At 37.9% G+C, this 27854-nt stretch overlaps 1 protein-coding gene across 1 annotated transcript; it reads right to left on the bottom strand.

The window, feature by feature from the left end:
- Nucleotides 1-1586: 1586 nt before the first annotated feature.
- marchf4b (membrane associated ring-CH-type finger 4b) lies at nt 1587-26881 on the bottom strand. Its single transcript, XM_017469224.3, has 5 exons — nt 26215-26881; nt 25646-25965; nt 9903-10058; nt 9408-9600; nt 1587-2697 (listed from the first exon to the last, which is right to left on the bottom strand). Exons 2-5 carry the CDS (start codon nt 25901-25903, stop codon nt 2252-2254), a joined length of 1053 nt encoding a protein of 350 aa, XP_017324713.1. The 5' UTR covers nt 25904-25965; nt 26215-26881; the 3' UTR covers nt 1587-2251.
- Between the last annotated feature and the right edge of the window lie 973 nt (nt 26882-27854).

Here is a 27854-nt window from a genome sequence, read left to right on the forward strand (position 1 = left end):
TAAGTTACTAAAGTAATGATTCAGCATTAAACAGATAGAGGAGGAAGTGTCCTTGTACAGGAAGAGCCTCATTAAAATCAGCTTATATTCAGATACTGCACTCCGACTGTCACAGTAACAAACCCTGAGCCAGCATAACAATATACTCATTATGGTGCATGTTGCCTCTTACAGAACTCTAGCAAACAATGTTTCCGTCAAATACACTAACAACATTTAATGATTTCTTCCTTTTGATGTCTTTTTTGGCTTGATATTACCTTGACACATTTCACATACTATCCCAACTACTGTGGAAATATCTCCCTTCTTGCTGTCTGTTTAAAATGAGAAACATTAAATTGGACAGCCATAGAAGAGAAATGTCTTTTTTTTTCTTTCCCCCCTTTAGGTTAGAGCTTTGTACTGCTCAGATTCTTACATATGATTTGAAAGTTTTCAGCCTGAAAACAATGAAAAAGCATGCAGTGATTTGAACCTTGTAAGAGAACTGGCCATAGTCTCATCGTTCTGTTGAATACTTTGGGTTTTTTTTTTGTTTTTTTTTCCTCTTGTCAATTAATGCCAATGAAGATAAAATAGATATGAAGGCAAGGGTCAAATTGTCTGGTTTTATGATCAGAGTCAGGATCGATCCAGGGTTTGAATATAATTTCCGGATATTATATTGTGTATATATGTATGGATATGAAAAGTGCAAATCTGTTGCAAACATTGCACATTTGTAGATTTTCCCACAAAATGTTCCGAATAGCCAATACTATGTTAGAACTTCAATTATCACTGGCGAACAACTCGTCAGTGTTCAACGTCATCAAAAAAAATCTCACTTCCCCATCCACGAAGCTACTTATGTCTTGTAAGAATGAATGCCACCCTGACCCAATAAACCCCACTGATTTACTGCTGATTCTGAAATATGCCATAAAATGGGACTGCAAGCAGAAATGTACAGATCTGTTCATTATTTTGACAGCTACACCAGGTTTGCCACAAGCAGTTATAGGAACCATTAAACCTTCAGCAACAAAATAAATGCTCGAACATATTTCTTCCTTCCGAAAAATACTTCATGCACTAAAAACAGCACAAGACCTGGGTGCAAAGTGTGTGCCAAAATGTCTGATATCTTCTCCTCCTCATGGAAAAAAAAAAAAAGACATGAACCTTTGATTCACTTCTCAAACAGGCTTTCCTCCTACTTTGACTCATTTCCAAGAGTGCTGCAGCAAAAGACGCTGACATCAATACAAGTGCAAAGAGAAATGGGGCAAAATAATTCACTGTGAACTCTCAGCACCAGGCTTTCCCAAGGAAGCTGTATTGTACCTCGAGCCCATTGATATCAGCACTTCATGTACTGAATTATTCAGGGGTCGCAGATGGTGGCCACTGAAAATCAGCAGATACCGGCTTCTTAAACCACTTGCTGCTCATTCATCTCCAACACACCTGCTCTGAAATGATTCTAAAGACCCCAACAGTGATTTTACCCCATTTTGTGTTTATCATTATAAAAGGTAAATCATATTCAAATGAATGTTCATGTTCGCAATGGCATATTTAAAGTTTATTTCCTTTTCAGTACTGAAATGGCAACAAGGTAAATGTAATCTCAAAACACCATGTGGAAATAGGAAACATCGGACATAAGCACTTCATGGCATCCCATATGATTGAGAAAGTAATGCCTTCCCCAGGGGAAAAAACAACAAAAAAACAAAAACGCACAGTTATTATAAGAGTCCTATCTCTTCGGTTATTTAGAAATTTCAGTTTTACAGTGACTTCGGGGGGAAAAAACACTTGAGAACAGTTCACCTGTGAGATAAACCATTTCTAACTGTAAACATTCAGACTGTACAGTTGTTTAATACAGAATGTTAACAGAAGAGACATGAGACCAGCTGTGTCAGCGGTTCAGTAGCTTCTCCCCTGTCCGGACTTTCTGACTGAGACAGTGGACGGACAGATGTGGTCACATTTACAGATAAATGAATTAAACATGAAGGTAAATGTGTGATAGGTTGACTGAGAGACAAAGTCGTATTGTAAAGGTACAGATAAACCTTGTTTTTTTTATCTGCAATACTGCAGCAAATTGTGTCATTACAGTTACACAATCCAGATTTCATCCTGTGTGCCAGACATAAATTGTGCTTTTCTTCCATTCATACAAGACCATTAAAATGTTCACCCTTTGTGCTTTTTGGCATTCCAAGTCCACGATGATAAGGCGTGTCATTTTTGCTCACACAGTGGTTACTCTCATGACCAGTTCTCTGGGCTGATGGCTGCTGGTGTTGCTGGTGTTGCTGGTGTTTCCTGACTGGTGGCGTAGCTCATGTGACCTAAGGTGACTGAGGAGATGAAAAAAGCTATAAGGACAGTGATGGTCAGTCCCTGTAGTGTCATTACTGTGGTTGTGTGTAGAGTCCTCCGTAGGGAGACCTGCTGCTGTGGTGTTTGGCGTATCAAGAGCTGTCGCAGCAGCCATTAACGAGGAGGTTGACGGTGATATACCGGCCGCCGCCTGCTCCTGCTCGTGGAGCAGAGAGAGAGTCCACTCGCCTTCGCTGGCCTTTAGCTCCTCGCTGTCCCTCTTTTTATCATAGTTCAGAACTTTCCATTTCTGGTTTACCGCCTGCCAGCGATTGAATATGCGGAAGACGGAAGGGCCCTCGTGGACAATCAGAGCTGAGAGCACAGAAAAGAGAGTTGGGATGATATTTCATCATTTTGAGTTACTTTAAATGCATTTATAATGGTATAGCCTGCAAAGTGAAGGTTGAGGCAGCCATGTGAGGTTTTAGCCCAAAATTTAGGGTTATGTCAACTTTCACAGATATATTGCATAACTTATTGACTACATACGAATTTCACACTTAAGCCCATAACTTTACTCTAAGTCTAATTTTGGGATTAACACAAAGGGGGTTTTTAAAACTTGTCCAGAATACTCATGTCTAGGGCTGCAACAACTGTCAAAACTGATCAAATTCTTAAACAAAAATAGCTTACAACAAACGCTATTAACAATTAGTAAGTAAAAGCTAATTTGAAGCTAATTTTCTTAACACAATAATGCGATATCATTTTAATATACGTCGTGTGTCAAATCATCAAGTCCAAGGTTGCTGGGAGTCAATCCCAAAATGCTGATTCCCTGATTTTTACCCAAAGCTTTGCAAGTTGACCCACACCAACACGTCAAGCAAATTGAACTGAGCATTAAAAGTGTTTGAGTCAGAGAGACAGTTAGTGGATATTGGCATTTATTGATTTGGGGGGTTGGGGGGGTTATAATATTCTCATGCCACAAAAAGTTCAATGTCAGTATAATGTTATGCTGCTTCTGAACTGTTATTTAATGAACCTTAGTTAAGATTTCTTAAAGTAATCAATAATTTATAAATAAATATTTAGAATATTCTTTTAATACAACCCAAGGAAAACAAGGGGAAAAAAATCTGATCATTAATTGATCAAATATCAAAATAATCAATCATTTCAGATCCTATTTTAAGTCATTATTACAGGATTAGTTTCAGGCTATCAGATTCACTCCAAACCAAAGCTTGATCAATTTCCTGTCTTCTACTGTACGCACAGTTGGGCTACTATGTGTGTAGAGTTTCAAATATTCTTGCTGTGTCATTTTTCCAATGAGATATAGTCTCTTGGATTTGAATGCCATTGTTGCTCCATATACTGAGAATGCAAAAAAAAACCCATCTCTTCTGCAGGCCACTACATGACTTTCTTTCCCTGTCACTGTAAAACTCGAAACGGGAAGTCACATGACAATCAGTACGTTTACATGGACAACAATAATCCGATATTAACCCGATTAAGACGATACTCTGATTAAGAAACTAGCATGTAAACAGCAATTTTTAATCACCTTAATCCGATTAAGGTCATACTTGAAGTAAACACAAATCGAATTAAGACATGTGGAGTACTCCTGTTTTAGGCGCATTATCGACGTGCGTTACAGACACGTACACACCTTAATCACATTATTAATGTCGTGTGAGAGTTTTCACTGCATTCTGCGACAGAACACATACACACATGGCAGTACTCAACCGTTTTACGGCAAACAAGAGAGCACGGTTGCGTCCCAAACCGCATACTTACCTACTATACAGTAGGCGAAATACATTTATCTCGGCTACTATATAATATGTAACTACGCGGTGTGTGACGCAGCCCACGGCTTCAAGCAGTCGTCTATTAGCACGTATAGCATGACAAATAATTAACCGCGCTTGAAACGTCCGTAAAAACACCCAAAACTGTATACGGTCCCATAACGAAGACCAACTATATGTCGATACGTGAAATTCTGGAGGGAACGTCGGACGGCGTGGCGCGGTGACGTAATGACGTGTGCTGAACTATGTTCTATAACATGTAAAACCTGAACATGAAAGGCGTATTCTAAAAGCGACTCGTGTAAACACCTTAATCAGAATATTGTCTTACTCAGAATAAGGTCAATAATTAGATTACTGCTGTCCATGTAAATGTAGTCAATTTCAGTCAATCATGGTACAATATCTGATGCGTAGAGTTCATTTAAATTGACCAGAGATCGGTCTTAGGTTCTGCTCCTATGTTAGAAAACGGCATTCTCAACAGGCTCAAAAAAAAACTTATGTGTGAAAATGGCCTAACCCTAAACCCTTTAACCATAACGATGGATGAAACAAGACTCACAGTTCAGCAATACAATCCACTTTATCAGTTAATATTCAAGGCTGGAGGTTGAATCAGATATATTAGAGCAGAAACATGATACAGTGCAGGCACGATCCCTGAGCTAGAGTGCTCGATCTCCTGCTGTTCTCCATTAAGCTTTCTGCAAAGCAGGAACATTTGGGTCGTTTCTATGAACCCTTCAGTTGGGTGAGAGCTGATGTTTATGATCTCAAACATACTTTGATTCTCAGAGGTGAGTTTACTAAAAGCAGTCTTCATAAGAAACCATTATAAAGAGCATATTATTTTGTAGATCTGCTTTGTTCAGACAGGGAGGCATGCCTTTGTCCCCTACTCTCACACTGCAAAAATAAAAATAAAAAATACATCTTAGTAAGGGAAGCATCTCGTGAAATTTATCTAGTATTTCCAAACCGGGTCTAAAATTATTAAACCCATTTCTAGACATTTAAAAAAAAATTTTTTTTTCCCAAGCTTGAAACAGTCTCATTTTATTCAAGATATTTGGCTCAAGCCAAAATGTTACAAAAATTTTTAAATCCACATCAAAGAGCAATAGACTAAGTGATTGACAAATAAGTGTTTTTAGATATGAAGCATATTGTGCCATAAAATACAGGCACTACAAAAAAGTGTAAAGTAAAGAGGCTCTGTCAAGAATTCGCCCCACTCACGCATTTTCTTTTACTTGATGGAGTATAGGAAATCTTTTTAAAATAGAAAAAAAAAAAGTGCTGAATACAAGGTGAATATCAGTAAATGTTTGAGCCTCCGTTTGCATAGGCACTTTTTTTTTTCTGAAAGTGTCATAAACCCTGGCCACAAACTAGAGAGAAACGATATACTGAGCGTTTTGTAACCTCATCATACTGAAACAATACGGTTAACAGATATGACTATGATCAATGGTGTAATATGATAAATGCAGTTATTTTAGTCAGTGATATTAACACTATCATCGTACTTTTGAAATCAGCCCTAATAATGAAGACAACAACAGCAAACAATTTTAGCTTTAAAGGTCCAGATACATTGACCTTTAGCCTTAATGCATTAAATTCCTCTACGAACCATCTACTCTTAATACCAGAGGTTTAATACACTAAGACAGCGTACTCCCTGATCCAGTCTGCAGTTTAACAAGATGTAAGTAGAAACTTATCCAGTGAAAAGACTCTTATACCATGTTCCCAGAAATCTACAAGCTTATTCTTTGAATAATGGTTCTGTCTTCATTGTATAGGAAATAGCAGTGAAGATTATTTCCAATTTTTTCATTGCATACACTCTCTTAGAGGCCATTTTCCTCTGAGCTGGCTTGCCCTTTTTTTTATATTTTTTTATTTAAATTTTTTTTTACAGAGTGCCTGAAGGCTGCCAAGTTCATCCCAGCAGAGGACCATTAATGATTGTCCACAGTCAGGCATATCACTGCTGATAGTTCGACACTCCTCTAAGTGTTCTCTCATTCTCCTTTCTTCTCAATCCTTGTTTATTTTGAGGATTAGTCTGCTACTACACATCATATATCATCTTGTTCTTTCTTTCTGGTTTGCTTGACTAAATAAATATCTCTCTTTCTATTTGTGTTTACATTTGGGATAGCAAGAATCCCCACCTCCTAACTATTTGTGCAATTGTGTATGTGTGTGTTAGTGTGTGTGTTTATGCGTATTTAGTATTCTATGAAATTGGTGTTTGGCTTGAGCCGAATATATCAAGAGCCTGGAGACTCTCAGAGCTCATTTCTAATTTACGCCACTGGTTCAGAATCATTGGAGTGAGTCATTCTGTGATGATGCAGATGTTATATCAATTAGGTTTCAATGCTGTCTTTGTCATGGTCACCTTTCACTTTAAAAAAAAAAAAAAAATTATAACTGAATTGGTTAATTTGTAATTAACGTTTTATAGATTCAAGAGAAACCAGGTTGCAGTAGTAATCTCTCTCTCTCTCTCTCTCTCTCTCTCTCTCTCTCTCTCCCTCCCTCTGAGTTTAGATGTCTTTAAATTAATCTCAGTGCTGTGGCAACTGGAAAAAAATCTCTCTCTCTCTCTCTCTCTCTCTCTCTCTCTCTCTCTCTCTCTCTCTCTCTCTCTCTCACTAACAGGACTAAACTAAAGACTCTCTGTTTATGCACAGCTGAACACAGCTGAACTTCAACCTCAATCTCTTTTGGCTGTTTCATTTCACAGCCACACACACATTTATGGAGGACACAAAGTATTTTGCCAAAATACTCCCTTTTAACTTCTCGGCAAAATTCACCCCATGTTCATTATTGACACTTACTGTCTTTACATAACTCCGGCTGGGAACAAGTCATTAATTCAGTGATTAATTCAATAGCTCTGTGTTTAAATTACAACAATGGAATCAGAGCTACTTGTTTCACGATTTTCACATCCCTACAGTGACTCAGGATTGGGCTCTGCTGGTGGTATCACCCTACCTCTAACCCCAATTTCTTCCTAATGTCCTCTTTGCTGAAATTCAATTTTACTCTTTGACCCAAGGTCCTTCAGACATAATCTATCTCTGTCTCTGTTGACACACACACACACACACACACACACACACACACACACCCACCCTCTCATATTTCTCTTTACACACACACTCTTTCTCTACAGAAGAAACTAGTAATGTAGTATTTGAGCCCTGGACATTTTTCATAAATTGCTTATCTATTACTTGAACTTGAAGTATGAATCTCAAACTTATTTGGATTTGGAGCTTCTCCAGACAAAAAAAAAAAAAAAAAAAAAAAGAAGGTCAGATAATTTCTTTCGTAATACTTGGTTATATCTTCCCCCACCTAAATAACAGCACCATTCCTGTCAGGTAAGGATGGGTAGAGTGTCTTGAGATCCTGTCAATTTTAGCCTGCTATTCCACTGACTGGGTGCAATTCAGTTAGAGTTTGTGGTGTTTCACCTGCTGTTCCAAATTATCCCACAGGTTTTTTATTTTTTTTATTTTGAAGTGTCCCAGTTCCATCATGCTTGTCAAACAAGTCACACACAGATTCAGGTCTGTACACCCTACACTTGTAATCCTGGAAAATGGGAGTGTCATTATTGTATCCTGCTTGGACATGAAGCTCAAAAGGCAACCTGAGCGCCTGTCCAATGACTGACCATCTGGTTCTACACTAAGTGAAATTTTCCCTGGTGAGTAATCTATAGCATTATACATAAAGGCACTGCTGTTTGTAGACAATTTTTTGTCTAATGAGCTTATTATCCAACATAACATGAATAAATAGGCTACATTTAATGAAATAAAATCACTCAAATTACACAATGATGCCCTCCCACAGTTTCATCAGACCCTGTAAAACTTCATTTGGACTGAGATGACGAATAGCACATTTCCACCAAAGAATGTATCACAGTATGATTACAAATGTGATTCCAGATTTTGTTATTATTTCCATAATATAACCAAATACCCATGTTGAACAGGGATACTGAACTGAACAAGGACATGTGGATGGAGCTGGAAATCACTATAAATCACTATAGAAATCACTATTTACCATTAAAACCAAACAACCTCTACTGAAAAGAACCCAACTAGGGATGCGTCATAGTTAGTGATGTGTCGTTCATGAAGGATTCGTTCATTTTGAACGAATCTTTAATATGACTCGGGAACAACGATTTGTTCATTTTGTGTTGACTGCGCATGTGGGGCCACATCCCCATAGGTTCTGTACAGGAAACAGAAATGATTAGTTCACCTCTCGAGTCTTCGGGTTCAAGTCATTCGTACATCACGTCACAGCCCCACTGCGTTCAGCCTATGGGGCGGTCACGGGATGAACGTACGACTTGAACACGAAGACTCAAGAGGTGAACTAATCATTTCTGTTTCCAGGGAACAGACGTGACAAATGTGACGTGACAGAAGAACGACTCGGCTCGGGTGGTGAGGTGAACTAACAGACTGCATCGCCTGAAGATCCAGCTAAGCAATTAAGGAATCATTTTTATTTCTCATAATTCGGCCTTGGCTGCATTAGCCTATAGTTTATTTTTTATTCCAAATGTGATCAACGTTTGCCTAAGTACTAGAGGTGTTGGGGAATTTAACATGTAACATTTTAATTATATTCTGCTGAAATGAACGAAATGACTCGATAAAAGATTCCTTTTGCCGAACGAGATTCAAAGATCCGAGTCAGTAAAATGATCCGAACTTCCCACTAATCTCACTGTGCGTGCTATCATATTCAATATCATGTGAAATGGCTACTGCACCAAAAGTGTTGTTAATATTTTGCCACCACTTAGTATATAGAATTGTTGTTTTGTACGAGAATTAGTTTTCTACCAGACAGCATGGAACAGCAATCTTCAGTTGTCTATAACATTCCCATCAAGTACAATGTAAAATCTGGAAAATTCTGTCACATAAAACGAAATGAGAACAAAACTCCTCCGTTGTTGTTACTGTTGTATGACGGTTACTGTTGTATGCTGAAATGATGTCACCACCCCACAAGCTCCAGAGAACTCCTACTTTTATAGGGACTCAACCAGGGTACTGATAGTTCTGAATTTGGGTTAGCAACCATACCATGTCTTATTGCACAATCCACTTTTAGACTTGATTCGGACTTGAAAGGAAGTGACATGACTACAACACAGGGAGAGATGGGCCTCGTACTCACCGATACACACCACATCCATGAAGCCGTACATGCCATAGCAGATCTGAAAGAGCAGGTCCTGGCGCTGCCACTTGGCTGAAGGACTGAACGAAGACCACACCAGCCATGATATGCTGGCAATCAGAAACAGCGAGCCCAAGATGGCTGCTGCAATCTGAACCTTCTCTATTACTGTCAGCGAGATGGCCTGCCACTTTGAGAAGTGAAGAAGAACGAAAGTACACAGTGACATTTTTCTTACTCGGTAAAGGAAAAAAATGGTCAACTTTTCAGTGGCGCATCATCATTAATCATGAGAGGTTTGAGGACAGGTTTAAACTGTCTCCAGGAAGACAGCCTCTACAGATTGAAATATGCTGTTGGCTGTAATCCTTTTACTCACATTCCATTTCTGTGAAGGCTGATGCAGATTTAGATTTAGGATATGTTGGCAAATGTGAGTTTTTGTACAAATACAGAGAGATTGAGAGAGAGTGTGTGAGAGTGGAAACTTACCTGTAAGGGATTCTTTGTGCTTATGGCAATGACCTGGTACTTATAGTAACAAAGCTCACATGTCCAGGAGCCTCTCTCACTGATCCACTTAATTAGACAGGGCTGATGAGTGCTGCGGACAGAGCCACTACAGCGACATGGACTCAGCAACTCCCCCTGACACACACACACACACATTCATTCGGACACACACAAAGGTACAGTTACATGGATGTATAGAGCAAGTGACCAGGGATCAACTATTTCATTTTCAACTCTCCTAAAATTTTTTATATTAAACTGTTTATTGAATTTCACAAAATTTGGTATGTATGTTTAAATTTAATGAGTCTCACAGTGTCCAGAGAGCACGAATTTGAATCCCAATGATGCCACAGCCATCCACAGCCATATTTTGTTGACTTTTGAAGTGAAAAGTAAACACAACCTTACAGGAACTACTTTTAAAAAATATTATTTTCTGCAAATGTTAATGAAAAGTTACTTTATATTAGATTAACTGTTTTTTTTTTTGTTTTTTTTTAAAAATATAATAGTAATTATAATATAATATAATTTTAATAGTAATTAAGGCATGTGTTAAAGTTTGGACACCCTTCCAGTCTCTGAAATGAATTTACGTGTTAAGCCTTAATTGACTCTTTAGGACTCTTTACTCAGGTCAAGAATTGCCATTAGTAATTGTCATTAGAGCATAATATATTCTCTGACTCTTCTAACCTTAACCTTATGCGTCCACTCAAAGCATGAATCTTATTGAGCCAACAATAGAGGGGAAGTCTATAAAAAGTTATCGAAGTGCTTCCAGCTCGCAATTTCCATTGTCCAAAATGTCATTAAGAAATGGGGAACTGTGGAAATCAATGCTAAATCCGGATGACCAAGACAACTCTCAGATAGAACTGTCATAATGTTGACTAGAAAGGCAAAGCAGAACCCCAATAGGAAGGTATATAGCTGACACAGGAGTGGTGGTGCACTGTTCTAGTATGCAGCATTGCTTGCACAAAAAAAATGGTCTGCATGGAAGAGTCATCAGAAGGAAACCTTACCAGCAACCGTATCACAAAATATAACAGTTGAAGTATGCAAAACTAGATAATCCAGAGACATTTTGGAGACAAGTGCAGTGAACTGATAACTTGGGGGTCACAATCACCAAATGTATGTTTGGAGAAAGAAAGAAGTAACATTTGATGAAAAGAACACCTTGCCAACTGTTAAACAAGGGGTGGATCTATTACGCATTGAAGTTTTGTGGCAGCCAGTGGCACAGGAAACAATGCACACATAGCTAGAAGAATTAATCCCAGTAAATATCAGCAAATTCTTGAAACAACTGTGACACCGTTAGTCACAGGTAGAAGTGAAGCTGGCTTTGCTTGCTTTAATGCAAGCTGAAGCTTTTGGAATTGTCCTCACAGCCCCCTAACTTGAACTTCATTGAAAATCTGTGTGTAGATGTTAAACATGCTGTGCATGCAAGATGGACCAAGAATATCTCAGAACTAGATACGTTCTGCAAGGAATAGTGGCTGAAAATTCCTAAAACAAAAACAGAAAGACCCTTAGCTGGCTACAAAAAGCATTTGAAAGCTGTGTTTTCTGCCACTGTGGTATGCCGTGATATGTTAGCTACCATTTTTTTTAAAAATCCTAAGCAGGATTTCAGGGAACCAAAGATGGGACTTGGCAACAGATTGGAGCTTTTACTTGCCCAGTGAGTTAGCTAATTCTTTCATGACTTCTCCATCTCAGTCCAGTATTAGTTTCACTGTAGTTACAAATAATATGCTTTAATATAAATAATAATATAGTTTAATGGGTTTAAGGCATTACTGACTAAAGTAAACAAAAATACGTTTATTTTTAAAATACATGATATGCATTACATTATGCATTATAATGTAATGCCGGTGCATGGAAAGATTATTTAGTTTTTGTTATTCAACTCACTGGTATTCAGTTCAGTTCAGTGGTAAATTAAATGTATTCTGTCCCCATTATGCAGTTGAAAATGGTGGAAAGTACAAATAGTTCTCTCCCCTGAAGTTCCTGCCTGGCCTGTAAAAAACCAACTAGTCCTTTAGCCCACTCTTTTCCTCCCACAAGAATGACTGCACATATTTTATGGATTTTCCCGCAAAATTCCTGAGAGACACATCACTGCCTTCCATTAAAATCAATACAGTTTCTTTGCAAATGATCACAATCTGCATAATGAGCAATGAATAATGTCCCAGCTAAATTACTTTCCTCCCACTGCAATAATTTTGTTAGGAAAGTATTTTTTTGTTTAAAATGCATTTTTGTATTCCCACAGCTTTGTAAGTGTTTTCTTCACTACACCGGTTTAAATCATGTAATGTGCCTCTAATGCATTCGTCTTGTTGGCATTCATAACCGTATACCTGAGAAACATTGGCAGATAAGAAATGATCTGGGAAGAAAGCCAAGAGTTGTGAGATTTACACATTTACACCAATTGGATTTCTGTCTGTTCTGTTTAAGAGCCATGATTTAAATTATTGATTATAGGCTTGCAGACACTAGAAAGGCTTGAATTGTACACACATACAAGTTGAGCTCTGCAATGCTGAACACCAACGAGGACAGTGAATTAATGAATCACTTGTGATGCACACTAAGCACTGCTTACCAAGTATATCATGTAGCAATGAAAACATTGGCAGTAGAGTGAGAACATATTTTCTGGTTTTTAGAAATGCAGTGAGCTGAGTGATATTTAGATTTTTTTTCACGCTTTAATAATTCATGGCCAGTGAGTTACAAAGGTAACTACTTTTATTGTAGAGGTTTTTCATGTTTAAACCTACCAAAAATCAGTACGGCCTTATTGAATTGTAACTACAAACATCGCGATGCAATTTTCAATACAATACTGATGTCAAAGCTCAGAGAAACATCCTCACAACGAATGAGCCGACTCGCTACAAGATTCTGTTGCAAAAAGCAAAAGCCACGGGGATGATGGCAACATACATTAAGATGATTTGTGTTCATGTACATGCGTGAAGTAACACACATCTTCACATGTGGTTCATTTCGATGAAAGAATCTGCCAAATAAGTAAATCTAAATCAGATCGGAAAGTATGTCATATCCAGTCCGATACTAATCCAGCATTTAAGATCGACTTGAACCAGAAAACGATGCTTCATTACAATACAAATCGAATATTTTTTATTATATGAGGAAGCATATGGAGAAAATCTGTTGTTTATAGATTGGTAAATAACTCTGTTATAGAAACAAGTCTCGGGCTGAAATCTCCAGGCCGTTCTGGCCGAGAGCTCTGAGTGGAGACCAGACTTAGGAACAGGTGCCGCACAGTCGGAGTGGTCATCTCAGCGCAAACGCTCCACCTTCCCACAGAGCAATATGAACACTCAAAAACACAGTGTGCTTTTCCCTATGCTCTCAGAGAGATATGCCCAAAATGAACAGTCTCTCTTCCTACAAATAAGTCCAATATCATGCTGAAAGCACAGTTACAAACTGATGGATGTGAGCCTGTGAAGCATAACAAGGTGGAAACGATACATCATTAAACCCAAACCAGTAATCACTGTAACTCGTGCATTGGTTACTGGCACCCTGAGACCACTAAACAACAAAAAGGAATCAGGGGTGTGCTCATTTATATATATATATATATATATATATATATATATATATATATATATATATATATATATATATATATATATATATGTGTGTGTGTGTGTAGCTTTGTAGGTAAAATAGGATTATAGAGGCTTTGGTGGTACTATTTATTAAAAACGCTGCAGTCCATAAACTTCGAAATGGAAGTGATACTTGGTAGTTTTAACACCCCAGAGTGCTCTCAGTTATCTCTGAGCAGCATGATAGGAAAGCATCTTGCTCTGCTCATAAGAAATTCTGGTCATATCTGATCTAAAAAAAATCAAACAGCAATGTGGATTACCTTCAGTCTCATATGAATGAATTAACTTAACCTTAACCTTTGTGACTTTTCATATATATTAATTAGAATTGTGAATTTGCTCTCATATACTCTGGTGCCTGATCCTGATTCCCTCTGCACATTCAACCTTCCTGACCCATCCTGATGCTCTACTTCTGCTTGGGGTTTTCAGCACTTGTGACTCACGCTCTGCGCCTGTGGATGGTCCCACATCGATCTCCTAAAGATTTTCACTTCCAAGAAATAGTTTTTGTCCAAGACTCGCTCGTTCTTCAGGAGATAATTTCACTTGGATATTGTAGACCTGTACCTAAGAACTGCTGCTGTAATCAGAAACCTCCTGATGTTCATACCAAATGTCCCTTCAACACACAGTACTGTTTGGCAATATAGCATATAATGTAGAAGAGTAATGACTAATAATTCCACTATCTGTGTGTCACCCAGAAGAGGATAAGTTCCCTTTCGAGTCTGGTTCCTCTTAATGTTTCTTCCTCATGTCTTCTCAGGGAGTTTTTCCTTGCCACTGTCACCTCTAGGCTTGCTCATGAAGGATCTAAATAGAAATCTGGATTTCTGTAAAGCTGCTTTGTGACAATGACTATTGTCAAAAGCACTATGTAAATAAAATTCAATCGAATATACAGTGTTTATACAAACATTTACAAAAATGATCAGAAATATGTTCTAATTTATAAGTAAGGGTTACAACTTACACCCATAATTGTGAACAATTATGGAATAAAACATATATCTTTCTCAGTTAAGGGTCATGTATTTAATCTTTTGCCTCCTGGATCACAATTTGTGCAGCTTTACTCCGCACATTCCAGCATTAGTTTTAGTCTCATAACTAAACCCAAGTATTAGATAAAGAGGTGATACCAAATTTGCAGCAGTAGGAGGAAACAGAGAGTGAGCATGAGTACAGGAACAGGCCCGTGTGCAGATGGACGCGGTGGGAGAACGATGGCAGGAGGATCTGAGGAGAGCTGAACTGACCAATGGGAGTAAGGAAGCACAGGAGGAAAGAGGGAGCCCGGCCAGGCGCCCAAGCTAATCCACCTCCATCCACCGGCATTGGGGCAGAGGGTGAGCAGCAGCCATCTCATTCTCACAGCAACACTAAAAAAAAAACTGCTCCACATCCACACAATCCCTCTCTCACCATGAATAACTCTGACAAGTTAGTTAATGGCCTACTGCAAGTACCGTAAGTGCACGTTTCAGTGACCTGATGTGGCTGTGATATATCCAGAATCTCATGCAAAGTAAAAAAGCCTCTTCATAAAGACTATCAGTGGTGCAGCTTAATGAATTATGAATGATCACAAAAAATATTCCTTTATTTTGCAAGGTGAACTCGCAAGTGTAGATTGGAATTCATGGAAATAACTGACTCTATTCATTGCTTCAATCATTCATCTAAATGCAGACGTAGACATGAAAACAAATGACCAAGTCAGTAAAATGCTAAAAATATTAGATGCATGCAGTTTTATACTCCCAAACATAAAGTAGACAGATATATATTTGGATTTATTTTGGGCTTATTTTAATAACAATTGGTAACTTGTATTAACCTGTACAACCTGTACATATCATGCTCCTCATAGAGAAGAGCATGATATGTCAATATGATGGTCCAGCCTAATGAAATATTTTAAACTTTTACATTTACTCATTCGGCAGATGCTTCTATTTAAAATGACTTGCTCAAGGGTTCAGATGTGGTTTTCAGGCAGTTATAGGATTTGAACTTACTTCTGATTACTAGCTCTGAACCCTACAATACATGTTGAGTTGCCACAGCTATTAACCATGAAAATCTCACAGAAAATGAGAAAAGTCTGCTGTATACCCTTGAATACTGCAGCATTGTTGAATTCCCAATTCTGATTTGTCAGAAGGTGTTGATTAATTTTCTATAACAGCAGATCTGACAGATGGCGCTAGCCGCAATTAAATCACAGGTTTATGTCAAAGCACTAGTTCTGTCACATTATTATTTCTATAGTAACAGCTCATTCACAGGGACTGGTATGATGGATGCTCCACGTAATATAACATAAAACATTATAACAGACTTTAAGTTTTATGGTTTCTGGATAACATTACATGCTACATTTTTGAGGCAAGAGAAACATTTTCAGTTTGCAAAAGAAAAAAGAGGCTCGTGATGGAACATCTGTTTACAGCTGCTATAACATAAGTGATAACAGGAATTAACTGGTTCTGTAGATGTTCCACAGTGTTAAATGTAGCTACATTCAGGTCTATAAGTATTTGGATGGTGACACAATTTTCCTCATTTTTCCTCTGTACACCACTACAATGGATTTGAAATGAAGCAATCAACATGTGAATGAAGTGTAGACTTTCAGCTTTAATTCAAGTGTAATTCAAAATATTGCTTTAAAATTTTAGGAATTACTGCCATTTATTACAGTCCCTCCATTTTCACAGGCTCAAAAGTAATTGGACAAACTAACAATCATAAATATTAGGATTATTTTTCAGTCTTGGATGCAAATCCTTTGCCGTCAATGACTGCCTGAAGTCTGGAACCCAGACAACATCAAATGCTGAGTTTCCTCCATTGAGATGCTTTGCCAGGCCTTTACTGCAGTTGACTTCAGTTGGTGCTTGTTTGTGGGCCTTTCTGCCTTCAGTTTTGTCTTGCTCAGTTGGGTTGAGGTCATTGGACATTGAAGAACATTTAATTTCTTTGCCTTAAGAAGCTCTTGGGTTGCTTTTGTGGTACTTTTTGGGTCATTATCCATCTGTACTGTGAAGCGCTGTCCTATCAGTTTTGCAGCATTCGACTGAAACTATAGCTCTATACACTTCAGAATTCATCCTGCTACTTCTATCAGCAGTCAAATAATGAATAAACATCAGTGACCCAGTTCCATTGGCAGCCATATATGACCATGCAATAACACTGCCTCCACATGTTTGACAGAGGATGTGATATGCTTTGGATCATGAGCACTTCCTTTCCTTCCCCATACTTTCCTCTCTCTCTATTTTTTTTTTATTATTTTTTTTTTAATATGACCATTCTGTTTTTGAGTGTTACCAATGGTTTACATCTTGAGGTAAACCATCTGCATTTACATTCATAAAGGTATGTCTTGATTGTAGACTTTGACAAAGATACGCATACCTCCTTGAGAGAGTTCTTGACTTGGCTAGATGTTGTGAAGGGGTTTTTCTTCAACAAGGAAAGAATTCTGTGATCATCCTCTTTAGTTCTTCGTAGTCTTCCAGGCCTTTTGGTGTTGCTGAGCTGGCCAATGCATTCCTTCTTTTTTAAGAACGTACCAAATTGTTGATTTAACCACTCCTAAACTTTCTGGTATCTCTCTTAAAGGTCTGTTGTTGTTTTTTCAGTCTAATGATGGCCTCCTTCACTTGCATCGACACCTCTTTGGACCACATATCGAGAGAACCAAGGAACAGCTACCAAATTCAAATTCTACACTTGGAATGAACTCCAGAGCTTTGTTCATTGTCCTTAATTTGTCATGAAATAACGAGGAAACAGGCCACATCTGGCCATGAAGCTGGTTATCAGTCAACTGTCCAATTACTTTTGAGCCTATGAAAATGGAGGGACTCTGTAAAAAAATGGTTGTAATTTCTAAACGGTTAATGCAATATTTTTTGTTATAGAATTAAAGCCGAAAGCCGCTTCAATCACATCTTGATTGCTGCATTTCAAATCCATTGTCATGGTGTACAGAGGCAAAATTAGGAAAATTGTGTCACCATCTAAATGCTTATGGACCTGATTGTATGTAGGACATCTTGTTCATTAATAAAAAAAAAATACTGTAAGCTTTGTTGTACATTGATTTATTAAAAGAGGAATAAAACACTTTGGGGTGTGCTTTTATTGGAAAATAATCAAGTTCAGGGAGGTAGCAATTTTGCTTTGTGTTGTTCTGCATCACACCGCCATGTAGCAGAATATTTTCCTATAACAGTACGTGCCATTATGTTTTATTCCTTACACATACAGTAGGAGCCCTAATATTCTGAAGAATTTCAGAAACATGTTTTAACAAGTGAGCCAATGTCATATATCAAGGAGTAACTCTGGACTTCAGTTCCCATTAGCCACTGCCCTGTATTACAACATGTCACATGACCACCTGCACCTGAATCACATTTCTGGTAATGAGCACACGTGTATATAGCCATTGTTTGCGCTGCTTCTCTGTCTTATGTTTGTCTTTGACTACCGTGTTCCATGTTACTGTGTTTTGTTTCTTGCCACAGTATTTTGCCAAGTTGTCTTAGTGTCTTTGTTTTGTTGTTTGTTTGTTTAATAAAAAGTTGAATATCTGCCATTGCTTCCAACTCAACCTTGAAATGTGACAGCCAAGCGTCACAAAGTAAAGAAATCAATACTCATATTATGATGGTACAGTGTAGAAGTCATGTCAGTGTCACGTCATCCGGTGCTTAAACATTTCAACAAGTGGGTCAAAATATGTTGTAATCAGCAAGCCAAGAGTCACCCAGTACTAGAAAAATCAATAGTCATGTAATTATGGTACAGTGTAAAAGTCATGGTTGTGTCAGTGTCATTCTAGTTCATGCCACTGCAAAGAGATGCTATGAATTGTGTGTCAACAGTGACAAAAGAAATATATATCAGCAAAGAGAGATCTTTGGCACATAATAGGTCTGAAATGTGCTAGGCAGCCAAAAGCCCACATGAGAAGAGCCCTGAGCTATAGTGAAATCAATTTTTCCATCACTGATTTGCTGGGAGGGCAGAGGGCACTGTACGGGGAATTTAATGTAGCAGTGGAGTGGAATGCAGACTCGTGTTATTATGAGCGCTGGAGTGTAGACATGCTGCTGTTTGCTTATTGAATGCACTGTCATGACCGCAGGACACGTCATGCACACTCGTGAACGCTGAACGCTGTTATCATTCTGTATAACTCTGCAATTGATACTGACTGTCTTACGATTTATAACACGCAGAACAATTTCTTTAGCATTATTCCTGAATTCAGTGAAAATATATCAGTGAATATTTAAATCAATGCCTGTGACATTCTGATACAATGTCTACTGTTTAAAGTGCTGTACAAATAAAACTGACTTGAATGGAATTGAAAGTGTGCTGACTTGGAAGGTATGAATTGAATGTTTGCTGACTTAAAGAAGTGCAGCATTATACTTATACTGCTTATGGATACTTAAACAAATAATACAGTATTAAACTAATACAAAAACGTATGAAAAATATAAGAATAAAATCAGTGAGATAAAGATATATATGATATACAGAAAGAGCTGGTTTGAATATATGCATAGATATGCAACAGATAAACAAATACACTTATATACCTGAATAACTTGCACGACTAGTATTCTATGTACTTATTGGTACCTATTGTATCGGTCCTGATTAACTAGTCCACTAGTACCTGAGTCCCCACGCATACTTGCATGCACACACAGATAACTTTGCAGAAATCTTGGCACCAGTATTGCTACATATTCAGAGTAAGAGCATGACATGTCATACGGGACTTTTTGTGTGTATTGTGTTTATTATATTATGGTTCATGTTTGATCTGCTCATAGATTCATGGGGGCATAATATGTTAATGGAGCTAATATTAACGGAGATTAAATAAGTTGAGTTGAAACTGGAAAATGGGATCTGGAAGACAAGAAGTAGGTAAGACACTATGCACTATGTATCGTTTCATAGCTAATATGACTGACACAATATATTCAGTTGTCTGTTTATTTATTATTTAATTTGTGTAATAAACTGGTGACTCTGTGTTTACATTCATAACTGAATATGAATACATTATTTAGAATGAACAGATTATATGTTCTAAACAGATACACATACAGAAATACAGATACGTATAGGTGGTGTACTATTCATTTATTATTTAATAATTAAAAAAAATTTTTATTTATTTTTTTTTTTTAGAAAGCATGCCAGAAAGGTTCAGAAGAACGCATTAGACCTGAGATCCAGCAGGACGCAACAAACAAGTTCCACCAGTAGAAGGTGTTTACTTTCATATGGGAGCAACCGAGCAGTCAAATATGCAGGTACTAAACTCATTGGACAAAGAAAGACCATATTTATGCGATGCATTTACAGCATTCATTCATTGATCCTACCTGGTGATTTACATTAGGCTAACATGTCTTTGGATTGTGAGAGGAAACCCTCAAAGCACAGGGAGAAATGCAAACTCCAAGGTTCGAACCTTCAACCCTGAAGGTGCGAGGCAAATGTGCTAATCACTAAGCCACTATGTCCCTTAATTGAGTTTTTAAAAAAAATTGTGGTCTTGTTTAGGCCACACCCACGTTAGGTTTAAATTCAAATACATCCGAATACATATACATAAATTCAGTAGATATACTGGTATAACTACTAAACAGGCGACACATTTAAAATATGCCTAAAATTCTTGTCAACATCTCTGCTGACGCAAACATTGGATCCCAGTCCAAGGATGGCATTCATTAGAAATGAAATACTCTTCATCCAAGCCTTCTCTCTGTCACTTTATTACCCCAAACAGACTCCGCTCTGCTCTATTTCTCTGTACCAGAAACAACAATAGCACAATTACTATGCTGGTTTTTCTATAACTGGAACAGCAGTGTGATTGATTATATTTTGTAGGGAGTCCTAATATCTATAGCTTGTGTTATGTGCAGTAGACAGCTCCCATTTGTATTTAGTGCTCCAACAGAGAATTTGGTGAGGCTCCAGAATACCGCAACGCAGGTGCTTCAGGTTGCTATTTTATAATTGGAGGAGACAAAAAAAATGAAAAAATGATTGGTTTGTAGGATGTATCACAAACTCTCCTTCCACACTTCTCTTTGATTCATAGTACTGCGCATAAATCATCTGTGAAGAATTTGGATATAAGATCCATTCAGATGTCTTCTGATGTGTGTGTGTGTGTATATATATATAAATATATATATATATATATATATATATATATATATATATATATATATATATATATATATATATATATATATATATATATATATTGTAGAAGTTGAATCCATCTTATTTGACATTGTATGCAATTGCTACCTCATGCATCATGTGTATCAGCTGAGTAGCTGAACAGGATCAGGTTCCCTTCTTTCTGTACATGTGAAGCATGGGATCAAATGGCAGAGCTGACACAAAAGCAGCAGCTTTCTTTCACATTATAGCTTAATTATTCAATACTGTAAATGCACCATCCCAATTTTTTACATATGACTCACATAACGAAACACATTATTAAATCCATCGAATTCATAGATACGGGGAAGAATTCTGATTGCTCAGCATCTTCATGAAGATCTAGCAAATTAGTGTATACACATTCACAAATACACACCGAGTTGCCAGGTGTATCGATATAGTAATTAATAACCTGGCAACTCAGTGTGAGCGTTGCAGAGTTTTAACCATTTAGCTCAGAATGTTACCAATTCAGACTTGGAACTGACTGCAGTAACAGGTTGAACCATCACAGTGCCAAAAATCATAAATTATTATGGTGTAATCAAGTCATTTCCTATAAGCATATGCAGACAAATTAAACACTTATACAGATTACATGCAAATTTACACTTTTGACTCTATGGAATATTTTGATGACCATTCTATATCCAGACTCCTGGAAGGAGTTTTTAGGGGTTCTTTATGTTGTCTCATTGGGTAAACCTTGTTCCAATGGTTCTTGAAGCATGACTGCTTAATAAAATAGCTGTATTTTTAATACAACAATCAAATGTTTCTAGTGGAAGCTTCATTTTTAGTGCTATACACCCTAATGGGCTGAAGGGTCTATATAGAACTCTACAGCAGGTTTTTACCAGCTAATGTATATTAGATAAGGTTCCAGAGCCCTACATAGAACCTTACATAGAAAGCTGAGAACACTTAAATATCCAGCCTTTAAAAAATCTCATAAGGACAGAACCTTGGTTCCAAGGGTTTTTTTTTTTTTTTTTACACCTCTGGGGAAACCCTTGAAGGTTCTATGTAGAGCTCTACAACAGTGATTCCCTATCACATAAGGTTCACACCCCTTTAGGAAGCTAAGAGCACATTCTAGCCTTTAGGAAGACTAGTCCTACACTCTAAAAAAAAAAAAAAAAAAGAAAGAAAAGAGAAAAAAGTGGGTTAAAACCAACCCAGATTGGGTTATTTTTAGCCCAACAGCTGGGTAAATATAGGACAGAACCCATTTTGGGCTAAACTAACCCATCAAGTTGGGCTGTTAATTTTAACCCAGCAAATGGGTTGTTTTTCAACCCAAAGGATAGTTTCATTTTTACAAAAAATTTTCAGGGTTATTTTTTATCCTTTGAGAATGTCAAATACACCACATCATAAACAAATACGTCAGCATGGTATCGCCTTTATTTTTACACAAGAAGGTCTTCAGAAATGTATTGCTAGAGCTGCTAAAGTGGTGTTTATATAGACTTTGAAATGACTCAAATAAGTCATATATTTAAGATGAAAACGTCAGATTTTGATCAAAGCAGACATTCTAAACATCCAAAAAAAAAAACCTGAGTAACCAACTTACAATCCAGTGAGCATTACAAACAAGTATGCCAAAGCTAACGAAGATAGCGGTGCAGTTAATGTCATGTAAACTGGACTGTTATAGCACATTTTTGCTTTTTCTACTGTACAGTAATGGCTTTATGGATAAATATATTGATATGAACCTTCACTCAATCATGTGTTAATTTTTAGCACACCTGCGTGTCTAATTAAGGACAACACATTTTGTATTGCTTTTAACACAATCAGTGTTAGTACATTTAACACCTTCCGTGTGTTAAACATTTCCACACAAAGATGTGCTAAAAAATAGCACAAAAATAACACAGATGTGTTGTTTATACGTTTATCCTAAAATACAATTTGTTTGTATGCTAAAATTCTACTAAAATGTTCACAAAATAAACAAACAACACTTGAATGAAATTCAGGTGACATTTATTAAAATCATTAAAAAAAAACCATTTAACAGATGTAAGAATTGGAGTTGATGCATTTTCTTACAAATCTCCCTGCCATCTGGGAGGACAAGAGTCCCACTCCCTTCCATGTGAAAAGCTGTAAAAGAGCAAAACGACTGTCGGTTACTTGTCAGTTACAAAATATGAAAAAAATGCCTTTTTGTCTTTAACTGAGAAATTGTGTTACAGAACCCCAAATTGTGTAATTTTTGGAAGTGACCTCCACTCTCCTAATGAACAAAACGGTGCTGTAGACTCACCAGGAAACTCTACCTAACTTTGCGAATATTTATTTTACTGCCTTTAGCTCACTGCCAATTGTTTTTGCACAACCTAATTAATTTAACCAACATTACAAAGATAGTGGAAAGCATCGCCTAGTGAAGAACCTTTAGCCTCGACATTACTGAGCCAGCATTAACATTCACAGAATACGTGAAGAAACACCACCCTAACCCATCCTCCTGATGCTAATTACTACAGCTTGCCTTGTCCAAAACACTTGCAAAATGTAAAGTAAAATTAACCCACTCTCTGTATTACATCATGGTGAATAGCTTTAATGCTACGTTATCGTTAACGCTGAAAAAGTTCATGGGAATGTCTAACATTGCTGTGGTTTATTTGTATGCTAAAGTAATGTTATCAACTCAGGTGAGCGTCTAGGTGAACATCACTCATGCCTACTGTGATTGGTGGCAGCATCCAGCTAGCTAACCCTAGCTCGGAGCCTGAGATTAGATGCACACCCGGAGAATTATAGAATAACCTCAGTCTATATTTCACACCCAACATAAACATTGACACCAGTAGTGTAACACCAACACTGAGGAAGCAGTACATAATATTGACTTTTGAAGCTGTTGTGATAGGTAAAGTTAATTATAACTCACTGAGTTACTGTTTTACAATGAATACATTTTCAAGAGCTCCCTGCTTAAATATCACAAACTCGGCCAGGCATTTTCAGCAACATTAACGCTAAATAGTGATGAATGCTAGCTTACCTGTGGTCACATGGTTTCGACGCCCCAGGACTCCGACTCTGCTGTCACAATCAAAAGGTCAAAGCAACGGACATTCAGTTTGAGGCGAGTTCAGAGTTGGATGATGACATCAGCAGCGCAGTCCGCAACGTGATTGGACAATAATTTAACACATGTTGTGCTGGTCACTTGAGTGAAATGTTTATTTTTTAAAACACATTTATTGGATAATTTAACACAACATGTGTTGAAATAGTAATAACACAAAAAGTGTGTAGGATATTAACACACTCAGATTCCTTTCTGAGTGTGTTTCTCCAAATAAATCCACCAGTCTGTCCGTGTGAAAACCGCTACCTCCACCTGAGGCGAATGCAAACTAAGTTGATTTGACCCAAGGAGCTGAGATGAGGTGTCGGGGTGGGGGAATAGTGCATTGATTTAACTGTCAGTGAAAATGACCCATCCACTTACCCAGTGGTTGGGTTACTCAAAACTACCAAAAAACTACCCAAGACTGAGAAAATAAACCAATTAAATGACCCAAAAGTCTCAACTCAGCGTTTGGGTAGAAAAAAATGACCCAGCAAGGGGTTGGAGTCTTATAGTTTTACATAAAACCTTCAAGGGTTCCCTGTATATAGTTTTTTGGTTTGTCTCTCTGGGGGAACCTTTGTAGGTTCTATGCATAACACTACAACAGTGTTTTCCCAGGTAAGGTTGATCAAATATGGTTCCAACACCTTTAGGAAGCTATGAAGCCTTAAATATCCAGCCTTTATTAAGCCCTTTTCCTACTGGTGTTTGAACCTTATATGATATCTTATATGAAGGTTCTACACAGAACCTTCAGTAGTTCCCCTAAAGGGTTCTTTGGTTTGTCTCTCTGGGAAAACCCTCATAGAACACCTTTAGGAAGCTAAAAACCCTTACACATCCAGCCTTTAGGATACCTATTTACTAAAATGTCTGTTGAACACTTAGACGTTGGTCCTAACAACAGCGATGTTTTGTTTTAGAAATGGTTGGAAACAATACTAGAACCTCCCATTAGAAAGCAAGAAATGTAAAAACCATGTAAAAACCATTTAACGTACTCTCTTTATCCAAGAGTGTGTCCTTAAAGGTCGTATAGCATGAACTTTTTCTTCAGGAGGTACATGTGCACTGACTTATGAGTTCTAAGACAAGCACCTATCTATCTCCATGAATGATTTAACACTTGCCCTACATGATGTGCCATAAGGCATCTGGAGGATTTAATTAAACTGAAATGATGCTCATTTTCTTCCCCCTACATGAAACTTGACTTTGCACGTACACCCTTAGAAAAAGATGCTCTTTAAGGGTTCAGTGGATCGTTAACATTTCATAGCTTGGTTTTGTTTGGAATCTTGTCTGAAATGGAATGACTCTATTGTACACTCTAGGAAAAAGCATGCTTAACTGTACCGTCTCTTGTTGTGGTGGTGCCCTCAAGCACCTTCTGTATCTTTAGTATGCTATGTAAACATATGCATCTGGTGCACCTTTAAAGCTTTAAAGTTAGTCATGATCCACATGATCCACATTTCCATGTGAAATATATGTATTAAAGGAACAAAGGCTAAGTGTACCAGCCCAGCAACAAGGAAAGGCATATAGTAGGCTATACTTTTCTCTGAGACTGTATGGTTCTACACATAAAACCTTCAACTGAAGAAATGGTTCTGAATGTTCTAAGAGAGTACCTGCTCGGGCCCTTGAAAACAGATCCTGCACACCGGCGTGCCCTCGGCGTAGCTGATAAATGAGAAGCGCTCATCCCGTTTATCTTTGGAGAGCTCTGCCACCGCCGTGTCCAGCACTGAGTCTTCTGTGGACCGGGTCTGCGTGCTGGGAGCCTCGGTGTCTCGGTGTCCGCTCATGTCCCTGAGCAGCAGCACCTGCAGGTCCCGGAAGAGCACACAGCAGCAGCGGCCCTTCAGCATGCCGCGGCCGCACTGCATCCGTCCCTCACCCCGAGAAGAAAAGAGCTCAGTCCGCGGGGGATGCTGGACACTCTGCCTTCCTGGAGATATGGAAAGTTCAACGCTGCTCTCAGTCAAAAAGGAACCACAGATCTCCTGATATTCCTTAAATCCCTTAAACTTTCTGCTCTGTTCGATCTATCTTGCAGTAGACCTATCTTAACTTGGCTTCATCATCACAAATGCTATCTTTTTTTCTCTCTTCTTTAATCCAAGCGACACTCATCACTTTATCAAATATTCATTCAGAAACCGTGCATTATTAGTCATAAGCAAAATTAAGAACTCACCTGTCTTTCCACAAATGATGATAATTATAAAACGGCACACTCACTTATAAGAAAAATACATATAAAGCTGATGTTTGTGTGCATTGTGTGATCTGTGCATGGCATGCTGCGTAAAAAAGAATTTCCAGGTTGGAAATGTCTGTTTTCCAAGCAATCACTTCAAGCAGCCTGGCATCTCAAGCGCACGATGTCCTTATGAGCTAAAAGAGCCCAGTTTTTCCAGCACTTCTGTGTGTAATCTTTGCTCAATTTACTGCATCTCTTTCTCTCTCGCTCTTTCTCTCTCTCTCTGTCTCTCACTCTCTCTTTAACGCTCCAAACGAATGGTTTATCCTGTGCACAGCGTTAATATTCACGCGCAGGCTGTTTCAGGTGTTATTCTGCAGAAGCAGACTTGCAGCAGGAGCATATCCTCTCCTCTTCTCCAAACCGTGCGTCTCTCCGCGGGGGTTTCTCCCGAGCAGAACAGCTTTAATAATCCAGGCACAGGCAGCCCAGGAGGCTCGGCTGGATCACCGGATGGTGCCTTTCGTGTGCGGGAGGGAAGGAAAGTGTGGCTGGTTGTGATGTTGCAGCCTGTCCGCCTGTCGCTGCAGAATCAGCACCACGGCTTCCCGGGACAGATCCCGAGCCGAGCAGCGACGTCACACCAACCTCCGTGATGCAACACGGAGCCAGCCAGGAAGAAAAAAAAGAAAAAAAGAAGAAGAAGAAAAAAAAAAGAGTATGCAAGAGGACACTGTGCTTTGCAATCTGTAACCTGTAATTACGTAGAACTTAAGTAGAGAATATATATATATATATATATATATATATATATATATACACACACACACACACACATATATATATATACACACACACACACACACACACACACACATATATATATATATACACACACACACATACACTAAATAGAATTATATTTTAGATAATATATTATATATTAATTATATATTAGAATTATTTACTGAAAAATATTGCAAACACAGCTACATAATAATAATAATAATAATAATAATAATAATAATAATAATAATAATAATAAAAACAAATAATGGATCATGTGAATCTGAAGCCTATCCTGGCAACACTGGTGGGAGGAAACCAGAAAACCCAGAGGAAACACATACGGACATGGGGAGAACATGTGTAATTCCACACAGACAGTAAGCTGAGCTTCCCAGAAGAGTGGAGGTTATTATAACAGCAAAGGGGGACTAAATCTGGAATGGGATATTTAGCAAGCCCATATGGGTTTGATGGTCAGGTGTCCACAAACCCTGGAGCTGTGAAGAAACAACACAGCCTATTTATTTATTAGTCGATTCATATATTTGTTTATTTTTATTGCCATTTTCCCTTCTTTTTTTTTGGCGTTTAGATCAAACTATATGAAAGAGGCACTCCTGATTACCAGGGTGCTGATGGATCTCTAACATTAGTAGACTTATTTTTCTCATTTTCTTGTCTCTGCACTTTGGGCTACATTCTTAAGCCATTCATATTCTCCTTTAATACCTTCAATAATTAAGGCCTATTTGGAAATTAGATAATAAAAGCAGAATATATATATCCAATTACAGCCTATTATCTCAAGGAAAAGGGTGAACCCTGAATGTTTTCTCTGTCCCAAT

The sequence above is a fragment of the Ictalurus punctatus genome, chromosome 6 (genome assembly GCF_001660625.3).
Source record: "Ictalurus punctatus breed USDA103 chromosome 6, Coco_2.0, whole genome shotgun sequence".
Classification (NCBI taxonomy): domain Eukaryota; kingdom Metazoa; phylum Chordata; class Actinopteri; order Siluriformes; family Ictaluridae; genus Ictalurus; species Ictalurus punctatus.

Bases quoted from the DNA above. Each gene is read 5' to 3' on its own strand.
- marchf4b (XM_017469224.3), bottom strand. From the start codon at position 25,903: ATGCAGTGCGGCCGCGGCATGCTGAAGGGCCGCTGCTGCTGTGTGCTC. The intron at 10,059-25,645 runs GTACTCTCTTAG...TGTGTGTGTCAG, and splicing joins GTTTTCAAGGGCCCGAGCAG to GGGGAGTTGCTGAGTCCATG. The intron at 9,601-9,902 runs GTAAGTTTCCAC...CACTTCTCAAAG, and splicing joins GCACAAAGAATCCCTTACAG to TGGCAGGCCATCTCGCTGAC.